Consider the following 20,900-nt stretch of genomic DNA (forward strand, 5'->3'; position numbering starts at 1 on the left):
TTTTAAATTTTTTTTTACATTTTAGCATACAAATGTCATGCTAGATTGGAAATGCCCATATGCAATATACATATATGTATACAGTTGCGGTCAAAATATTAGCACCAAAATTCAAATTGATGCTTTTGGCAACTTATCTTTATTTATTTGTTGTTAATAATTTTCATATAAAATATGGGTCGATTTATATTGGATACCACATAAATAAAAGTTTCAAAGCTTGAACAAAGTTCACAAAAACTAATTAAACTTAAAAAAATGTTCATCAAAATTTCGATTTTTAAATTAGATTTCATAGAAGGATTTCGAGTATGCAGTTGAATAGCCCATTCGTTTCTAGTAAAATAAAGTTTAAGTTTAAAGTCGCTAAAAACTGCCGTTGATTAAAAAATATATATTTTAGAGGGCGTTGCGCATTTTCTTCCATTTAAAAGTGAGATTTGTCCATGAGTTACATGGAAGAAATTCTCTAGGAAATCTTATTTAAAAAATCGAAATATTGATGAACATTTATTTAAGTTTAATTAGATTTGTGAACTTTGTGCAAGCTTTGAAATTTTTATTTATGTGTAATCTGATATACTTAGTTCGACGAATATTTCAAATGCAAATTATTAACAAGAAATCAATAAAGATAAGTTGCCAACAGCATCATTTTGAATTTTGCTGCTATTATTTTGACCGCAACTGTACATACACACTTATGTGCTAGCACTAAATTCGAGTGACTACGAATGACTTAAGTTAAAGTTTGAAAGTTTGCCGTTCAAACTTACGCAGCTACATATGTACATACATACATACATACGTATATATGTGGCTATAAGCCCCATTCTTTTCCATTGTTTATGCATATGTATTTGTGGAAGCACTCTCTCCACACATCCACATGCACTCACATACAAGCATTTCCGAATATTTTCTAATTAAATCCACATGTTTTACAATATGGCGCCATTTACGGAAATGCTTTTAATTTCTTTCACTCTGTTCTGCTTCCAACCCTCCTCCGCTGCGGATGTTCACTTACAATTTGTTCAAATGCATATTTAGGTAAATAAACGTTCAAATGGATATATGCTCTTATGACAGAATTGCGTATGTGGGCTTGTCAGCAGGAACATTTGAAATTAAACTCAGAATCGCTCAATAGTTTTTTTTTGCGGGGTGCTTCCATCTTTCCCATTTACTGCTTTACCCTCAGCCGCTTGGATTCATTTAAAGCTCATTTTGGGTTTAATTTTCTGGTGCAGGCATGCAGCGAGCGCTTAGACAAGAAACGAAAACAAACGGAAATTCCTTGATATTGCTCGAATATTACTGTTGTTGCTCTCACATGCTACTAACTGAAGTTAATGCGAAAATTAAAATGTCGAATATTTTTTTTTTGTAGAATATTGATATAAGCATATGCTTCTTCTCTTGAAAAATTTTTAGTTGGTGTTCTGAAAACCCTGCAACTGCTGTTTAAATTTAAGATTTCTAATTCCAGTTAACTGCATGACAAAACCAAGCACATACTCATGCATTTGCCTACTACCAATATGATTTCAAGGGGGAAAAAATGGAATTTCCATCAAATATAAATTTAAATATCTCAAGGCGGATCCATTTCTGGCAAAGAAACGCAACTACACTCACATGGCAGAAAAGTTCCGAACTAAAGCGATGAATCTTCAATCATTCAACAGTTATTCGACAAGCTGAGTTTATTTTGGCGGACGTTTAATACGCTTTACTTTACTTTTTTAGACCACCCTCGTACGTACACATGTATTGAAGGCTAATGGTCTGACTGGAATTTCGTATGTACTTTGTATCTAATTTGTATGTATTCCATTACCCAGAAATTAGCAGAACTTTTAAAAACTTAGCGATCTGTTCAGTTTAGATTTTGCTTCACATTTTCTTAAGTCACATTTTTATTGCACCATTACAAATGGTTGTGCGAAGTTATGCGAAGTATGCATAATCAGACCCTAAGGTTTTTTCCTTACTGGCGTGTAATTTACTAAAAGGATTACAGTATTCAATAAAGTGTATGTGTTCTCATACTAGAATAACAAATGTCATTTAGCGAATGAGTCATAAACTACAGTATTTACACATATAAAGATTTGCGGACGACAATAGTCTCTGCTACACAACTGGTAAATGCCATTTTCTAATCAAGTAAACTCTTTGTACATTAAATGTTTATGTAGACTTTGTATCTATATCTATATATATATATAAATGAAATGTTTTCCGTATGACGACGATGCCTGACCAAACGGCTGAACCGATTTCAATTCTGTAAAAGGGGCTTTTTGGGATCTTCTGTGTGGAAGGTTTTTCGATTTAAAAAAATTAAAAATTTTTTGTGTTGTTTTAAGAAAGCTGCGACGTCACGATTTCACAATTTCATAGAGTTTTCCGTATATTGTATGTCACCAAACTACCAAACGGTTGGACCGATTTCGTTCATATTTGGAACATATGTCAGCATCTTGAAGGGAAATATTTCGACTAACAATTCAATCGCTAGGTGGCACAGGTGTCTTGATTTTTCTAAAAACTGCATTTATTTGCATATTTGGCTCATATTTGGAACATTTGTAGCCAATTGAAAAGGAATATTTGGACTAAAAAATTACACGATAGGAGGCCCTGGGGTCGACATATTCCTAATGGTCTTATGCAGTGACAGAATAATGGATATCTACACATATACATACATCAAAATAAAATGTTGAAACCCTTATTTTGAGGGAACCAATATATCTCTTAAACGAACTACGCTGGGGAACTGAGGCTTGGCACGGATGCATAAATTGTAAATACCGAAAAGCCCGATCACTTTAGACCAAAATTGACGTAAGATTAAAAAAAAAAAATCCGAGAAGAAATTTTTTGACGCAGTTAGGTGGCTTCTGTTTAGATGAACACAAAATGAAAAAATTTCCCCCAATTGCGATATGGGAAGTGTCCGCCATCTTAGATTTTATGTTTTTTACGATTTGCGCGCGAATTTGGCATTTATCGCGAAAAAAGGTAAACAAATTTGTTGAGAATTCGATTCCCTACAATTTTCATGTGCCTATCAATTTTTTTAAACAATTATTTATGCTAATAATATGTAAAAAAATGCCCAAAATTAGGCAAGTGGCGCGGTTTTTTCGAATTTTTAGCAATTTCTATTTGAAATAAGTGGCACATTTAAATGGCGAAGTTTTAGAGGACAAAATTTCAAACGCATTATTTATATTTTTACGTACGACGTGTAGATCTCGACCAACAACGCGCTCAATGCAGCGCAAAGGGAGAAGCTAATCAAAACTTTTTTCCACACCACCTGAAAGGTAAAGTTATTGGCGCGTTTTGTTTTTATGTGGTTTCACCAATTATTGATGTAGTTAATATTCTTGTTAACTTACATAGGTAACTTCTTGAAAAAAAATAACCTTTAATGGAGTGTAGCATAGCATTATCTAAACACATAAACAAAAACTTTATAAAAAAATCGATAAAGCAGTGTTATGTAATTTTTACAAGAATTCAGTTCTTTAAAGTCATTGATTACACGTATTTATACATACATACAGTGTTGGACATATCTATCATTTAGGCCCGAATTCAAAATGATGTAATTTGTCACTTATACTTATTTATTAATTTTTAAGATTTTTCGAGTAAAACTCAGTTCATTCCCTTACAAATACCATATAAACTTAAGTTTAAAATTTTTAGAACACTGACAAAAATCATCAAAATATCAAACTTTTTTCTCAGAAGTATTTATAGCCTAATCAGTTTTAAAGTAAAAATGTGCAAGTTTGAAGTGGCTAAAAATTACCGTTGATTTTTTAGATTTTACTTAAGCGGGTTTCACTGTAGTTATTTTCGCCACAATAAAACTCTTTAGGATCAGAGAAAAGTCGTACTGATAAAAGGACAAAAACCATTTGCTAATTACAGTTTCAACTGACTGAAAATAGTTATTCATGGGCTTGTCCTATTGGTGAACCCACAGTTGAAAATACGCGCCAAAAAACACGACCTCCGAGATAATGTGAAAAAAGTTTTGAGTAGCTTTCCCCTGCCGCTGCATTGAGCGCGTTGTTGGTCGAGATCTACGCGTCGTACGCGAGTATTGGAAATTTTGTCCTCTAAAACTTTGCCATTTAAATGTGCCACTTATTTCAAATAGAAATTGCTCAAAATTCGAAAAAACCGCGCCACTTCCCCAATTTTGCGCATTTTTTGCATATTATTAGCAATAAATAATTGTTTAAAAAATTGATAGGTACTTGAAAATTATAGGTAATCGAATTCTATACAAATTGGTTCTCCATCTTCTTTCGCGAAAAATGCAAAATTAGCGCGCAAATCATAAAAAACATAAAATGTAAGATGGCGGACATTTCCCATATCGCAATTGGGGGAAACATTTTCATTTTGTATTCACCTAAACTGGAGACACCAAACTGCGTCAAAAAATTTATTTCTGGAATTTTCTCGTTGAAAAATCTAATGCAAAATTCGCGCGCAAATCGTAAAAAACAGTAAATCCAAAATGGCGGACATTTCCCATATCGCAATTGGGGGAAACATTTTCATTTTGTGACCACCTAAACAGGAGACACCTAACTGCGTCAAAAAATTTCTTCCCGGAATTTTTTCGTTGAAAAAATCTAAAGTGATTGGGCTAGAACTTATGGCGAAAATTGGCAGGTATAGGAAGGGGGCCTAGCACCTCCCATAAAAACTGCACATCTCCTGTCACTTATCTCTTTATACTTTACTTTCAGAGAAAAGTGGCAGGTACTGCAAAAGGGGGCGTGGCACCTCCCATACAAACTCAACTTTTGGAATAAAAACTACTATCAAGTTCGCAAAATTTTTTAACTTTAAAAGTTGGTTTATTTTGAAAGCACACCTCTTGATAAGGTATCACATTATTAATAGTTGTTTGTAGAATACAATACACACTTCAAAAGTTTTTATATGGAATGCTTCAAAAACTATACGCGATAAACCCGAAAATTTGAAAACTGTGAAAAGTAGAGTTACACACTTTTCATTACTTGCCATTTAGATATTTTTAATAGCACACTTTAGTTACTAACTGCATATGAAATGTTCACGTATGTACTAATTGTACATAAAATTTCAAACCAGTATATGGTCTGCTTCAAACTGCTTTATGACATAATTAATTGTGCTGCTAAAAATTACATAAAAAATTCACTTGTTTTCATTATTATTTTTTATTTAATTATATAATAATTATAATTCAAAATTCAATTTCAAGTATACGTCTATGAATTGTGTCCAAAGCAACCATCTTGATATAGTTTACAACAATAAAAATAAAGTTAAATAACACAATGGTTAGCTGTTTTTTAGATTTGCCCATATATGTACATCAGGGGGATTGACTCTGGTTTTCAAAACCGGCGGACACCGTTTTTTTTAATATCTATAGTTGCGTTTTTTGATATCTTGATTTTTCGAATATCGATTTTTTTTTAATCAAACATACCGGTTTTTTTATTTTATGCAAATCTTGATCTCTCAATAACAGTTTTGAGTTTTTCGAAGGTTTTAAGGCTTTTTCCAGTTTAAGGGAAACCCCGAAATAGTTTTAAAATTATATTCTAGATATGTAATTTGGGGTTGAACAGTATATCATATTTGATTCCCGCAAATGAATGTTTGTCGCTCAAACGTTTTCCACGTGGCCGAGCTTCTCCTCCAATTCGCGTTGTGCTTCTTGATGTTGTGACACAAAAGGAGAGACCTAAACTTTTGCACCACCTCCGAAGACGCTTTTTTATGGCAGAAGTATACTAGGAGGTTTGTCATTTTTTGAAAAATATTTTTTATGTTGTTGCAACCAGAAATTGAATCAAGGGTCTTCCACAGTTACATCTATAAGCACTCGGCTACAGCGGCAAGAGCAATACTCAAATCCGGAAAAAGTCAGAAATTTAATGTTAAAATAAGATCAAGCCTGAATTTTTCACTGACTTTTATCTGTTTGAATTTTGATCAAAAAAATTTTGTCCTTATTTTGCTTTGCTCTTTTCTAAATAAAAGCTAACTTTACTGTTAATAGTTTTATTGTTATTTTTGCTCATGAATTCATACCGACATACGAATTTTCATGGTATGAAAAATATAAAACCGTCTTTTCGGTGATTTCCTAATTTCAAAATCGGGAACCGTTTTCTTTTTTTTCGTAATGCAATTTTTCGAATATCTCGAAAACCGATTTTGGCAAAATGTCGAATAATCGAACACCCTAATGTGAATGCATCAGGATCGGTATACATACACACATATGCCTGTGTACACTAGTGGCTCTGCTGCGAGGGTGCAATGGCAAGCTCAATTTGCCATTACCCACATTACCCAAAAATGCTTTGTTGGAATGTCCCTGCCTCAACTAACTACATATGTATGTATGTATATTCGAAGCTTTACTGTTGTCGCTGCTAAATGTCTGCAATAGTCGTCTACATTCTACATATCGCACACTGTATTCAAAAGAGTCACAACTCAAAATAATGCGTTCGTCAGAAAATGCGAAAAAACTATTTCTTAGCACATGATAATCATATGGGCAACGGCGACTCTACGTTGGGTTTTTTTTTTAACAAATTATAACAAAAATTTGCTCCAGCTTTTGCTGTAAGGTAAATAAAAGCTCTGTGTAAGTACACTTTTAGCGCATAATTTCCAAAATGCCAAATTTTGAGTTATGACTATTGAAGACGTTGTGCGATATGCTCATATGGAGTAAGTATATTCCATATTCCTACTGCGTTGTTTCCGTTGCAGCTGCGTACAATTGTGTTAAGTTGTCTTCGGTAAATTTTATTTCATTGCTTTTCACTTTTGTTTATCATAATAAAATAAGCAATAATTAGCATAATGCTTCATATTTAATGTAATTTCGTTGCGTCGTCGCCAACTGGTGTATGCAATTTGTTGAAACAATTATTGTTGTTGTTCTTGCACTCTGTTGCGGATGGCTTAAGCCTTAAGGCATGCGACTACACATATGTATGTATGTATATGTAGATATGTACTTACATAGCTCGAATATGATTTTGCACATTCATTCATATACATACATATATACACCCGCACATATGCTTGTACACATGTATGTGGCTTTGTATGTTATATTGTGTGACAGGTTTATGAAGTTGCCAACAGTCAACGCAAATACTTGCATTGCCTCTTAAGGCCATTCACATACATACATATGTACATATAAATATTCAGTTGCACAAATCTCCGTAGATGCGCACATGCTTGTGTTGATTTTCGAAAGGCGTAGCTCGGCTGCGAAATGGCAAAATTCACTTCGAGCTGCATCTGCCGATCGTCCCACTGGCATTCACCTCCCCTTTTGTCCACAGCCACAGCAGCATAAAGTGCGTGCCCAAAGGCATTGAACGTTCGCATCTCATCTCATCCTGACATTTCTCTTCGTTTAACTCCGGGTATTTTCATTGCCCTTAATACTGTTGCCATTTCTACAGTTGTCTGCCTTGTCATTGTCATATTTGTTGTTGTTGTTGTTGCGCAATTACGCAGAGATGTGCTCACACTCATACACACGTGTACGTTTGCTATTTTTGAGTGAAATTAAATTACGTTTGCTTTTGTCTGCAAATTATGATTAACAACAACAAAGCAAATTGTGCATACAGCCTTTATACATAAGTAAGCAAATGAGTCGTGGGTACACCCTCTCCGCCAGAATTTAGTTGGATGACAATGCGATAAAAGCACAAATTCATATACCAGGGTGCTTACATATGTATGTATGTATGTATGTGTGTACATATGTATGTTTTGTATTTATGTTCATATATTTGCACTTTTTTGTCAATTATTTAATTGCCTTAAGTACTCTAATGGAAGGGTTTTAATTTGACAAAATCTAAATAAGCATATCTTTGGTTAGTATTTAGCTTTAGTAGTAATTAGAACTTATTCCTTGCTTAAGTTGACCACATTCCTGGTAAATTACAGCATTAGATATTGAATTTTAAGTAAGAAATTAAATATACATACATACTAAATATACATATACATACATTCGTGTTTGCAATGAGACCCAGCCGACCGGGATGCGGATCTAAAGATCGCCTGCTAGTTCAACCGATCGGTGCCTAGTCACGACATAAAGAGTGCTTAAGGAATAGAAGATAACCTTGCAATCCCTCTATCCCCTAAGGGTGAAAAGGTGCCAAGTCCATTTTTTGAAATTGTTCAGGAGAGGCGAAAAATCGAAAAAATGGACTTGGCATATTTTCACCTTTAGGTAGCGATATGTATATGTGAACATATGTGCCTATAAATACATATCACACACCGTCTTCAAGAAAGTCACAACTCAAAATTTTACATTTTTGAGATTAAGCGCTAAAAATGTACGCAGAGCTTTTATTTGCCTTTCAGCAAAAATTGGTTCTCCTCCGATTTGTGGCATGCGCCTTAATGTTGTTACAGGTTTACCCCGACTCCGAACGGCGATTGTATTTTTATGAGAAGCTGCTTTTCATGGCAGAAACACACTCGGAGGTTTGCCATTGCCTGCCGAGAGGCAACCGCTGTAAAAAAAAAAATGTTTCTAAATATTTTTTGCGACGCTGCTTTGACCAGGTCTTGAACCTAGGTCCTGCGGAGTAGAAGAGCGTGCTTCTAACCACTACACCACAGCGGCCGCCATGATGTCTCGATATTTGAATAATTTTATCAGCAGAAGTTTATATTTGAATTTTTGCTTAAAAAAATATTATGAAGCGGTAACAGACGTACAGTGCAGTTAAATATTAAAAACCATCCAATTGTAAGTGTATAATTGCATTTGAAAATCATGTACCAAATTTGAAACTTTATTTTGTGTATTTAAGGGTTATAAAAATTCATATGTATGTACGCCACATTAAAAGGCGTACTGGCATTATGTAAACGGTCAGAGGATGCGACCCAAATTGTATCCTGACAGACGGCAGTGTTTCTTCTTATGTGCACAGTGGTTTGTGGAATTAGAATATTCCTCGCACAGCAGAAACATTTTGTTTAATGTTGTTTTTTTTTAATTATTTTCTTAATTTTTTTAATGTAATTACATATTGAAATTCAATTAATAAAGTTTAACTAAAAACTAATATATCGATGGTCAAAAATTCACAATGCTTAACCACGATGTCAGCTATGAGTTGTCAATGTTTCACTATCGTTATATATCTACAATGTGTGTAGTAGTATTACTCATACGCCATGTAGGAGTATCCATGCGTTTGATAAATCTTAATAGGAAAGCAATAACAATTGTAATAGGTTCCTCGAATGTGATTAATCATAGCTTACAACTTCCGGCGGCAGCTATGTTTGTAGAGAATTTCTTCATCTACAAAAGAGTACTTCTTCCATTTTAGTCTCGACCCGATGAAAGACAATCGCGATATTAGCGGCGATGTTAGCAGCGATGGGCTAGATGCCAAAAGTTTTTAATTAAATAACAATATTTTCTGGCAAATTGAAAGACGACAAATTTTTTATTCATTATGGAGTTATTGCAAATAAAAGAGGCAACAATAAATCAAACTGAAAATAAACCTAAATTAGCTAAAACTTAAATAAATGAATAAATTGAAAGAGTATTAGATTAAGAACCATATTAGATAGGTAACCATAATAATACTCGTTTTATTTATTTATTTCATAATGAGTAAGTTTAAATTCCTCCGTCACTCTTTCAACAGCTGCAGTTTACCCAAGTGAAGTTTGTTTCGGCAACAAAATACCTACCAATTAATATTTGTGTAAATGTATATACAATGTACAGTACATTGTACATACACACATTTCGCTACTGTGTCTATTCCCAAAAATTAATTGGCTGGCAAACACCATTCTTTTACGCTGATTGCATGGTTTTATATGCCAGTGGGGATTCTATTGTAATTTTTCGCAAGAAACATTTTTATTAGCCACTAAATTTGCTGATTCATTATAGCAGCACGATAGCTTTACTTTTATATACGTGCATTCATATGTACGTATGTATGTACATATGTAAACTTAGGGTCATATATGTATGTACATATTTATTTGTAGGTTTACACATATGTATACATTATATAAAAGTAACATAACATATTGGCAAAAAAAAATTGTTTCACTTTAATTTTGGTATTCATACAGGTTTTCTTGTTTACTTAGTTTTTTAGTTTTAGTTAGCAAGGTTTTCTAACTCAGCACATCGTCAAACTTACAGGTTGCAAAATTACTTACCGGGAAAACTCCTGGCTTGGAATTAAAACGTGGCTACAATTTTTTATATCTTTCAAGGACTTTGGAGCACATTGGCAGGACTTGGAATTGGCCACATACACTCCAGTTTGTCGATAAATTTCGATAATGTGGTACATTTCAATAACTAAATGAATTTTCTAAACACTAAGATCCGACCACTCAACAAAATTCGATAACTCGATTAATTTCGAGGGCTCGGTAAATCTCGACTACTCAAAAATGTATATATATAAATCGATAATTCGATAAACATTGGATACCTCTATAAATCTCGATAAGTCGGCTAATTATCAAAGCTCTATATATATTTTGAAAGCTGTCGACAAATCTTGATAACTCGATTTACTCTGGTAACGTGATAAAACGAGATAAGTAGGGATAACTCGATAAAGTTATATAACCTTGAAATTTCAATATATTTTCCAAAAATTTGGTTAGATAAATCGACAAATTTCAGTAAATCCATTACTCTGCTATTAACACTTGATCATGTGGTGGTTGGTTTTGTTGGTTTTCCTTTTTTGTCTTAATCATTGTAATTTATTTTATCATCTTCACATTTATCTTTATTACAATGTTGCATTTCAAATACGAAGTAAAATAAAATGCAAAACCAACTCAAATTGAACATGTTGCAACAACAGCTACCAACCAATTTTTAAATCATAAAAACTCTCCTCATCTACAGAAGAGTGCCTTTCTAATAGTGTTCTTGTTAGAGTATTAATATATACATAGATTCCTATACAGTTGGTTGCCATTAGCGAAAAAAACACTACTTACTGCCATTATTTTTTCTTATCATATCAAGCCACGAAAATTAATAAAAAAATTGTTTTTTTTTTTGTGATTACCTATCATCTATGCAGCCTCTTGGAAATGTTTTCTTTATTAAGATTCTCTTAATTTGCTCGCATATGCACCTCCTTGTCAAAACTCAGAGCCAAATTTTAAATAATTCTAATTTAATGGGGGTCTTTAGAGCAGCTTTGGAAGAGTTTCCTAAGTAAATTGAAAACATTATTTTTCTACTGGTGTAAAATTTCAAATTGGTCAAATTAGGTGTTTTGCTTTGATCATAACGATGTGTCCACATCTTAAGCCATTATGATGAGTAATATGTTAGTAGACAGAAGTAAGAATATCCGACCAGCTTGTAACAAAATTATAAGCAGTCAAGTGAAGTTACCAAACTCGCTTAAAAATGCCTACTTCCACTCAAAATTACGGGAAGTCCCTCAGTTTTAAAGATATCCGAATGTAATTTGGTAAGCGTGTGTCTGTTTACACATACATAACATATCGCTTTTTTGTTATAAATCTTTCATTTTTGGAGCTAGGAACATGAAATTTCGCCCAATTTTCCCTTATCGTCAACAATATTTTCATACTGAAAATAACCAGATCGAGTTACTACAAATTATCTCTCATGCTACTTTTGTTCAGATATGAGGTTTTTTCTTGGAAAATCATTCTTTTAGATAGCTAAAACCATGCAATTTTAAGAGCTATTTGCTGATTAATCGTAAAAAGTCTTCTGAGAAAATCATCAATATCGGTATCTCTCATACCGCTGATTGTTCATATACTCACTTTTGCGAAATAAATCTTCCATATAATTAGCTAAATATACATAAAATGTTCTCAGTGAAAATCAATTTAGTATAATGTCTAGCTCTCAAACAACCGATTAAAAATACAGCAAAAATAATGTGATGGAAATATTTTGTAAAATAAATATAATTTAACGCGACAAAATTTAAAAGCTCTTACAGCTCATAGTTCCATAGTCTGCGGCATTCTCCATCTCCTACAGCAATGGACAGTGCTAGGATTTTCTTCCAAATAAAAAAATTGTCAAGCATACTTTATTTGGAAGAAAATTCACTACATCATCATCACAAAAAAAAAAAAACATACTAAAAAAAGTTAAAGTACGTCTTGAAACGTGCACTTTTTCCTACTAAAATTTAATCGGCTATAAAAAATTTTTAGAAAGAGTTTAAAACTGTTGGGTGCAATGGGTAAAGTTCATAGAATTTTTATAATTTGTGTGGGAAGTTTGAGATGTGGATTTATATGGTGCTATTTACGCGATGTGCTAAACTTTTAAAAAAATATTATAGACATTAAAAAAGCAAACACAAAACTGGTCAAAATGTTACTTAACTTGATCAGCTAGCCACTTTTACTTTAAGCTATATTAACATATATAAAATGTATTTACGCGTACAAAGAAGGTGATAAGATCAAATGTTAAATAGTGTGAATAATAATATGACCCTTAGACTTATATCAACAAAAAATTAAGAACTTCCCTTTTAAACTTTATCATGTACAAAATGTTACTAGCGTTTAAGGAAAGGTGTATGTACTCGTAACCACTAACTAAATATACATGTAGTCCACATCCACATATATGTGTATATATGTATAATATACTTTGTATTTGGATACAGACATATTAAAAATTTTAAATTTGTATTGAATGCATTATCTACTGTATCCCACTGCCACTAAAGTCCTCTTTAATATTGTTTTTTTTTTCATCCTTAGCAATTTGTAGTCTATCCATCAATTATTATCGAACTTCACCCATCATCGTCATTGTAACTATAATTATAAAATATCTTATAATACATTGCACAGTTTCTCGTTACCAATCTCTTACATTTATTTTTATAAAAATATGTGCTCTAAACGTTTCTCATCCTCTACAATTCACAAACTAACCTCCTCCTATCTAACTTTCATATTAAGACTCATTTCAAGATTAACCATATCAGTAACCCACTCCTATAAAAACAATAATTTGACCACAAAAACCGCTTCCTAAACTTCGTATGATGAGTTAGCATTCCATTGCACAAACGAAAATAGCTTTCATTATAATTACCATAACCACAAATGTAGAGTTAGTAAATTCACCATCTTTCCATCTTTAACTCCTCATAACCTTTTACCGCTAAAAACTATTTCTCACATTCGTAATTTCTTATAAAATAGTGTTCTCACCTCATAATAATCATTCATTTAGTATACATCCCAGTGAAATTCGAACATCAATTACAACAATAACATTAGAACGAACACATTTAGAATTCAAAAATGAAAAAAAATATTTAAAAAATAATACATATAATGTTTGTGCAAAAATTGACTAGTTTGTTTATTGTTGTCTTTGTATTGTGTTGTATTTTTCAGGACGGTCAGCGTGGTCATTTAGAGGGTCTTGCATCAGTGTATTGTGAATTGTTAATGGCTCCCTTTGGGGATATTTTAAGTGCTTTAGAAAACGCTCGGCAAGCGGCGTGGGCGGAACGAAGTCCCATGAATCCGGCCGGTGGCAGTGGGAGTAGCGGTAGTGGCAGTGGCGTGAGTGGCATAGGTGGCCCCAGCGTCAGCACACACCACCGGCATCACGGTCATCGAGGCCATTCGAGCCAAGGTGGCCTACCAAATAGTCATAGTCAGCCAATTTATGTGCCAGGAAAATATTCGGTATGTATACTACCTAGAATAGTGATGAAGTAGCATTTTAATTAGGTGACACATTTCCTTAGTTAATGATTTGCATATATTCGTACATACATACGTACATACATAAGTGTTCCATAATGAAATTTGAATGAATTGGTTAAAAAATGATACAGGGCATGTATATTAAACTTTTGATTTTCGATATTTGAAAAAAAAGTTGTGCCACACTCATCTAACCGATTCTACCTTATCTCTGAACTTCCAAACAAATGTAGAAAATATGGAAACTCAGCTTAAAGGCTCGGTAGCGTAAGAAAATGAATAATAAAAAAAACATTTGAGTCAAAATTGATTGAATCATCAAATGTGTATCTAATAATAAACTGTGCAACAAAATGAGGCAAATAAAAAAGGCACGAATGCAGTATGGCAATTATCAAAGAGGAAGAACTTCAGAATATCAGACCATCTGCCTTTTGTCCATAAACTTCACAATATTTTTCACAGTGTATTGAAGTTTTCCTAATTCGGTCTCAAATTGATCTTGAACATTTGAAAAAATCTCGTGTAAAATTACATTTAGGGGTCTATAGTAGATATAAATTATATATTATCTATAATTAAATATATTCAGAAACCTTGTATATCTAAGATGGCCTCCGCTACAAAATGGCGGTTTACATATTTCTTCACAACTCTCTCAATTTGGGTATCAAATGAAAGATGGTGGTTACCACAAATAGGGTATCAAATGAAAAAACTTGACAAGTGGAACACAGTGAATTTTAAAAACCAAACTGTGGACCGAAAAGAAAAAAAACAAAAATTAGCCAAAAATTCGTCCCCCTGATAACTGGGCTCAGATATTTTGCGAGTTGTAGACGTTATGGTGATCCAACCTTCCCCATATTTTATATTTCGGTTTTTCAAAAAAAAATAAAAAATTTATGGAAATCGGATCAAATTTAATGTTTCCGTCCACAAGATTGGAAGGCGTGGCAATTATCTAATCTTTACCATATTTCGTAATTGCCTATTCTAAAGAAAGATTAGAGCACATGTCAAGTCGTCGCCTGGGCAAAAGATTGTCGTAAGCGCCATTTTGACGATTTTTAGTTCTAGATGCAGTTATGTATTTTGAAATAAGGTTTTTCGATTGGTGCTATCAGTTTTTAGATATCTCCTTTAGTTTCCGATATATCGACTCGAATTTTTTCGATAATTTAGTAAAAATTTTGTTAGTGATGCAGTCATATTAAACTAATCAATATCTTAGAAATGGTGTTCTCCATTTTTGTACATCCCTTTTATTTCCGAGATATTGAGTAAAAAGTGACGTAAATTTAGTAGAAATTTTTATCACATTTTATCGTATTTCATACAAAGTGACTGCCAAATTGTAGACAAATGGCGCTTTCGACAAAATTTTACTAAAGAAAATCCTTCATAAACTCAAAACTAATTAACAATAAACGTTAAAAATTAAATAAGAAAATCTATATTCGCGTTTTTGAGAAATTGTATTCCAAACTTCAATCACGATTTCACACAACCTACCGAAATCAACATATGACAATCTTTTACCCAAGCGACGGAGTGGCAGCGAAGTCCGTGCACGTTAACTATTATTTGCGCCTGGCTCCATATAAGCGACACACTGTGCATCACGTAGTGGGAAACGAGAAGAATCAGTTAAAACCGTTTAATATATTTTTAAGATGCGAAATAACTTAGGAACTTCATACTATGTTCTTCCTACTTTCTTTATGACTTATCAAAAAAATGTCTTTTGAAAAATGTAGTGTAAAAGCCAGATTAATTCATAAAGAACAACGTCAAAACAAACGAAATATTACTTGATATTTTTTGTTTCTTTTTAAGGAGTTAAAACCTGATTATGACAATCAACCTAAGTTAACTTAACGGAACTTAGAACTTAGAAAATCAAAATGAAACTGATTTCGAAGTGGCATTTAGTTACGTTCAAATTCGGCTGTTCAATTATAAGCGTCATTCATTTAAGAGAATTTTTAAGTGAAAGCCTGTAATTTACGTTAAGTTGCCGTAATCAGACCATTATACTCTATCCAGAATTACAGCGGACGACGGTAAAGCGCTCGGCGGTAAGTGAATAGCTGTTCAATCGCGGTAGTGAAATCCGTCCGCGTAAATACAATTGCGGCGGATGACGGCTTCCGTCAGCTGTCATTTTAATTTGGAATTAACGACTACAATTGAAACCTTTTTCGTTACGTGCTTATTGTTTCTGGAAATAAAAATCGATGCAAACATTGGCACACTTGTGAAAACAATAAAAATTATCCTAACCAAAACTCAACTAACATTGTGCCACCCCCGCTGGACGGGGGGTAACAGAAGTAAATTTAAATCAACCGAAAAACGTAGAAGCGCAGTCGCTGTAATTATGTGCCATTCCATATGACTTTGTAGGTTTTAATTTTGACAGCGGTTAACCGTCGTCCGCTGCAATTCTGGATAGAGAATTAGATAAAAATAATAATATAGTCGTTCAAAAAAAATGTGTTCATTTTTACTAATTAAGTAGGGTGAGTTCCAAGAGCGATTTTTTTTTAGTATATATGTATTTAAAAATTTATATGTATCTGCTTGTTTGGATAGGCTGCTATTTTACTGGTGGCGGGCACCCATCCAGAAGTTAAAATGGAATCGAATTAGGCGATGGGAATGGCTTACCCCCTTTCGCTTCAAGGAGGCATTATTTTAACCAGGCCATGTCATTGGCGGTAAGCCCTTACCCGCAGCAATACCTTCGAATGAAGAGATAAACAGAATCCAGAGAAACGAACAAAGAATGCCTTACAGAGAAATTACTGTAGAAAGCCTAGATAGGTACATACTTATGTACATATATTAAATTGAAAACCGAAAATACAGATTAAAAGATTAAAATTTTTATAAATTAGTTTTTATACATACATATATACATATGTATGTCTTTGGGTATTTAAATCTTACTTAAAAATCGATATGTAATTAAACTTAAAATTGTACTTCCTCACTCATGTACTTCACTTGATTGACTGATTTCAACTTCGCTGTAAATTTAACAAAGCAAAATATGATTTTTATGCGATGGAATTTTCCACAGAAAGTAACGGCAAAAAAGAATTTTTGGCTATTCATTCTATTTTTCAGCTGACTATGGTGAAACATTCTACTCTGCATTCCCCGTAATGAATCAAAGCAGCGAAATTAATAAAATATTGTAGAGCATTCTGCTATGCATTACCGACTATGCCTAAAAGAAGCGAACAAATTAGAAGACATTATAAGGCAATGCGTTCTAAAACACATTACCACCAACAGCGATTACCCATTTTTTGTGGGGCAGGAAAGGCCGTTAGAACCGTTATTTACATTCACTAAGTTCGAAGTGCAGATTTTTATATATGTTTTGCAGAATATTGTTACCGGGATTGATTCAATAATGCCAGCAGTGATCGGACTTCTACCACATTGTGGTAGATCTGCCACTTTTTTGAGCATCTACCACATCTACCACACAAGGTCTGAAATCTACCACATGTTCGCGTTTTTGAGTAGTTTTATTCTTGCTCGACATAATTTTCTTTATTTTAAGAGCAAAAATTGTCCAACACTAAACACTAACAACAGGCAGAATGGGAGGATAAAATAAACCGTAAAATAGTAAATTTTGTCAATATTAAATTTTTCGACAGGAAACGTGGTTTTATTGTGTTAAATTGCAGAACTTATGATTTATAAAAAAGAATTAATAGCGAAAATGTTAAAAAAAACGGCGATTTTTGTGAACGCATTAGCAAATTGAAGTACATCTAAGGTTTCTGAGGCGTTGTTTACTTTTACTTGAGAATTGCCAAAATCGGCAATCCCAAGTAGCGGTTTCTGATTCTGCCACATTTGTTCGCTACATCGTGATGTGATAAAAAAGAAAAGCTGGCAGCACTCCGCAAGGTTGCAGAAATCTTTCAAAATATGTGCGAAAAAATCTGGAAAGAACTGCTTTACACTGTCAAGCAAAAAAAATTGCCAAAACTCAACGCAATTTCAAGCAACTTGAATCTTGCACTTTATTATACTAAAATAGATTTTTTTTAGATTCTAATTAAAATGTTTGCAATTTAAGTGAAACCTTGCAGATTTTTTTTAATTTTTGTACAAATTTTGATCCAAAACCTGAGATCTACCACATTTTTTTCCAGATTCTACCACATAAAATTTTTTAAGTCCGATCACAGATTGCCAGACACTTTTTGTTGGCACCAGAAGTTCAAAAGATTTTTGCATAAAATAATGGTCCATATCCATTCGTTTGGTCAAATTTAGGGCCGTTTATTCAATGTCCGATTAACACGAACCGGAGGTAAATGCTCCGGTTAAAAACGATTGCTGATTTATCTACCACATGTTATATGCATGATGCTGAAAATGTCAATAATGATGTTTAACTGGGAGGTAGTGGTAACTAAATACTGAACAAATGGCCCTTAAAAGTAGAACAATAACTATTAATTATGCAAACTTTTACGACTCTGGCGAAAATTATCGCAATTTAAAAATTTCTGGCCATATTCAATATTGGGTTTTAGCAATATTCTATAACATTTACATAAAACACCAGAACTCCGATGTTAGCAAAGGTGAGTAAAGTTTTTTACGTACCTTTCCTACCTCCCACCTGTAAAAGGGCCGCCTACCCAGGTAAGCGGTTACATATATAATTTCAAATATACAGCCATATGAAAAATAATATTGTACGACAATTGACATTTACCCGCAGTAGCTCGTGTTTTTATTGTATGGCCTACTAAAGTTTTCATGTCTCGGCCTAAGTAATAATAATAATAGATTGGCGCTTACAAATATGTTAGTGTTTGGCCGAGCTTCTCCTCCGATTTGTGGCGTGCGCCTTGATGTTGTCACACAAAGGGGAGGGACCTAAAGTTTTAGGCCGACTCCGAACGGTGATTGTATTTTAATGAGAAGCTGTTTTTCATGGCAGAAATACAAACGGAGGTTTGCCATTGCCTGCCGACGGACAACCGCCGTTAAGAAAAAACCTTTTTTCTATATTTTTTGCGATGTTGCTTTGACCAGGGTTTGAACCCGGGTGCTGCGGAGTGGAAGCGCGCACTGCTTACCACTACACCACAGCGGCCTAAGTAGCTTTCAAAAAAGTCGAGAAAACGGTTAAAATCAATGCTTATTGTGGAGTTTCTTGAAGTATGGGTCAAAATGACCCCTTCAGGCGGGATCTAATGGGTTAAAATGTTCTACGAAAATATTTCCCATGCAATTTTTCTATAAAAGTGAAATACTTGGGCATCACTTTGACATAAAACTAACCTGGAAACGCAACGTTGAGGAGTGGGCCAGAAAGGCGGTTACCGCAGAGGGGGCCTGTAAAACGACTTAGTGAAGAAATGGTGTCTCAACTTCCCACAGTACACTGTCTAATTATATGCCGTTTGGTGGACATAACTGATTACGTAGGTCACTAATTCTAGACTTATCAAGATCCAAAGTGCGGCATACAAGCTAAAGACCTACGAACCTTACTTAACTTCCTGCCCGCGGACCTTTATGAAAAGTTCAGACAAGCTGTAATGTTATAAAATACCACATTAGTCTTCAATAATTAACTGCCCCAAACATTCGTGCTCTTCGGACTACACTACACCGCCTCACAAATTCTCTACACATACTCCCTAAAACAACGATGGGGAAGATGATTATGTCTTGGATCTACAAGATAACTCTACAAGCATATCGATGGCTGAGTGGAAGATCGAGCTATCTCGGCAGCCAGTTCGAAAACGCCCTATCTCAGAAAACGTTTCAAGAACGCCCTACTTCAGAATTTGATTGAAAAACGCCCTATTTCAGAATTTTATTAGAAAACACCCTATCTCAGAATTTGGTTGAACAACGCCCCATCTCAAATGAAAATACATTGAAAATAAGCTGAGATAGGGTGTTCTTCAACCAAATTCTGAAATAGGGCGTTTTTCAATCAAATTCTGAAGTAGGCCGTTCTTGGAAAGTTTTCTGAGATAGGGCGTTTTCGAACTGGCTGCCGAGATAGGTCGGTTTTCCACTCAGCTATCGATATACAAACTACATCTAAAAGTAGGAAGAGGGACGCTCGAAAAACCTCTCACTAAAACATTGTTGCCATACCACTGCAGCGTTTTCCAAGCAGCTATAAAAGAGGCTGAACTTTGGGTTATCTTATCCTCCCTTAACCTGCCTTCCGCAACCATCTATTCTGATAGTTAAGCAGCTATCGGGTCTCTGTACTGATGTGAAAGTCTCAATAATGGCTGCAGAATGCAGGAAAGTTCTTAATTAGTAATTTTGCTACGGATGTACTTCAGGTGCCATGCCATAGAGACATGAGGGCATACCTCTATCTTTATGCAAATAATGACTTAAATAACACTGTTCGAAAAGGCAAATGGTTGACAGAACTTGGACCTGATAAGAGATGGTCCCACTCATTCATTCGTCTCGAACGTCCTCTACTCAGGCAAGTTACGGACTTATAAACGGCCACTGACATGCTATTAAGACGGCTCTACCGGCCAATGACACCTACTGCAGTTGCCGATATTGAATCAATAAAGTACATTATCTTTCCCTTCCCTAGAAGAGACTCATTTTAACATTAATTCCATGACTGTCTCGCGGACCCAAGTGGTACAGGGGCTCATGATTTTTTTTATTAATATAAAAATTTGGTTATAGTTCTAGGCCAGCGGACGAACCGGTATCTCAACTAGCCAAACTTCAGCCTGGCTTAAACATGATGCCGCTTTCAAACAACGAATGATCTCCTTCATAATAAAAATATGGCGGAGATTTGCCGCTATCTTTAATATGCCTCGGTTGAAAGAATACTCCAAATTTATAACTCAAGGCTTTAGTTTGAACTTTCTACGTATTGAAAAGTCCATTGTGGTGTATTCATTCCATACCAATTTATTAGATACTAAGTATGGTTATTCGGTTTCCTTAGTTTAAAATTACGTTTTTTACATACTTACAACGAAAGTGGTTTAATTTTTGTCTTC

General features: G+C 34.1%; 1 protein-coding gene across 2 annotated transcripts in view; it reads left to right on the forward strand.

The window, feature by feature from the left end:
• The window catches only part of SKIP (Shal K[+] channel interacting protein), a 570,918-nt gene that overhangs the window by 459,916 nt on the left and 90,102 nt on the right, over positions 1-20,900 (forward strand). For both annotated transcript variants that reach the window (XM_017617810.1, XM_017617820.1), the window contains exon 3: positions 13,528-13,824. In XM_017617810.1, coding sequence (XP_017473299.1) covers positions 13,528-13,824 — 297 coding nt within the window. The remainder of the gene's footprint in view (positions 1-13,527; positions 13,825-20,900) is intronic.

This window comes from Rhagoletis zephyria, unplaced genomic scaffold, assembly GCF_001687245.7.
Source record: "Rhagoletis zephyria isolate East Lansing unplaced genomic scaffold, Rhagoletis_zephyria_1.1 Rzeph_scaffold_00031, whole genome shotgun sequence".
NCBI classification, from domain to species: Eukaryota; Metazoa; Arthropoda; class Insecta; order Diptera; family Tephritidae; genus Rhagoletis; species Rhagoletis zephyria.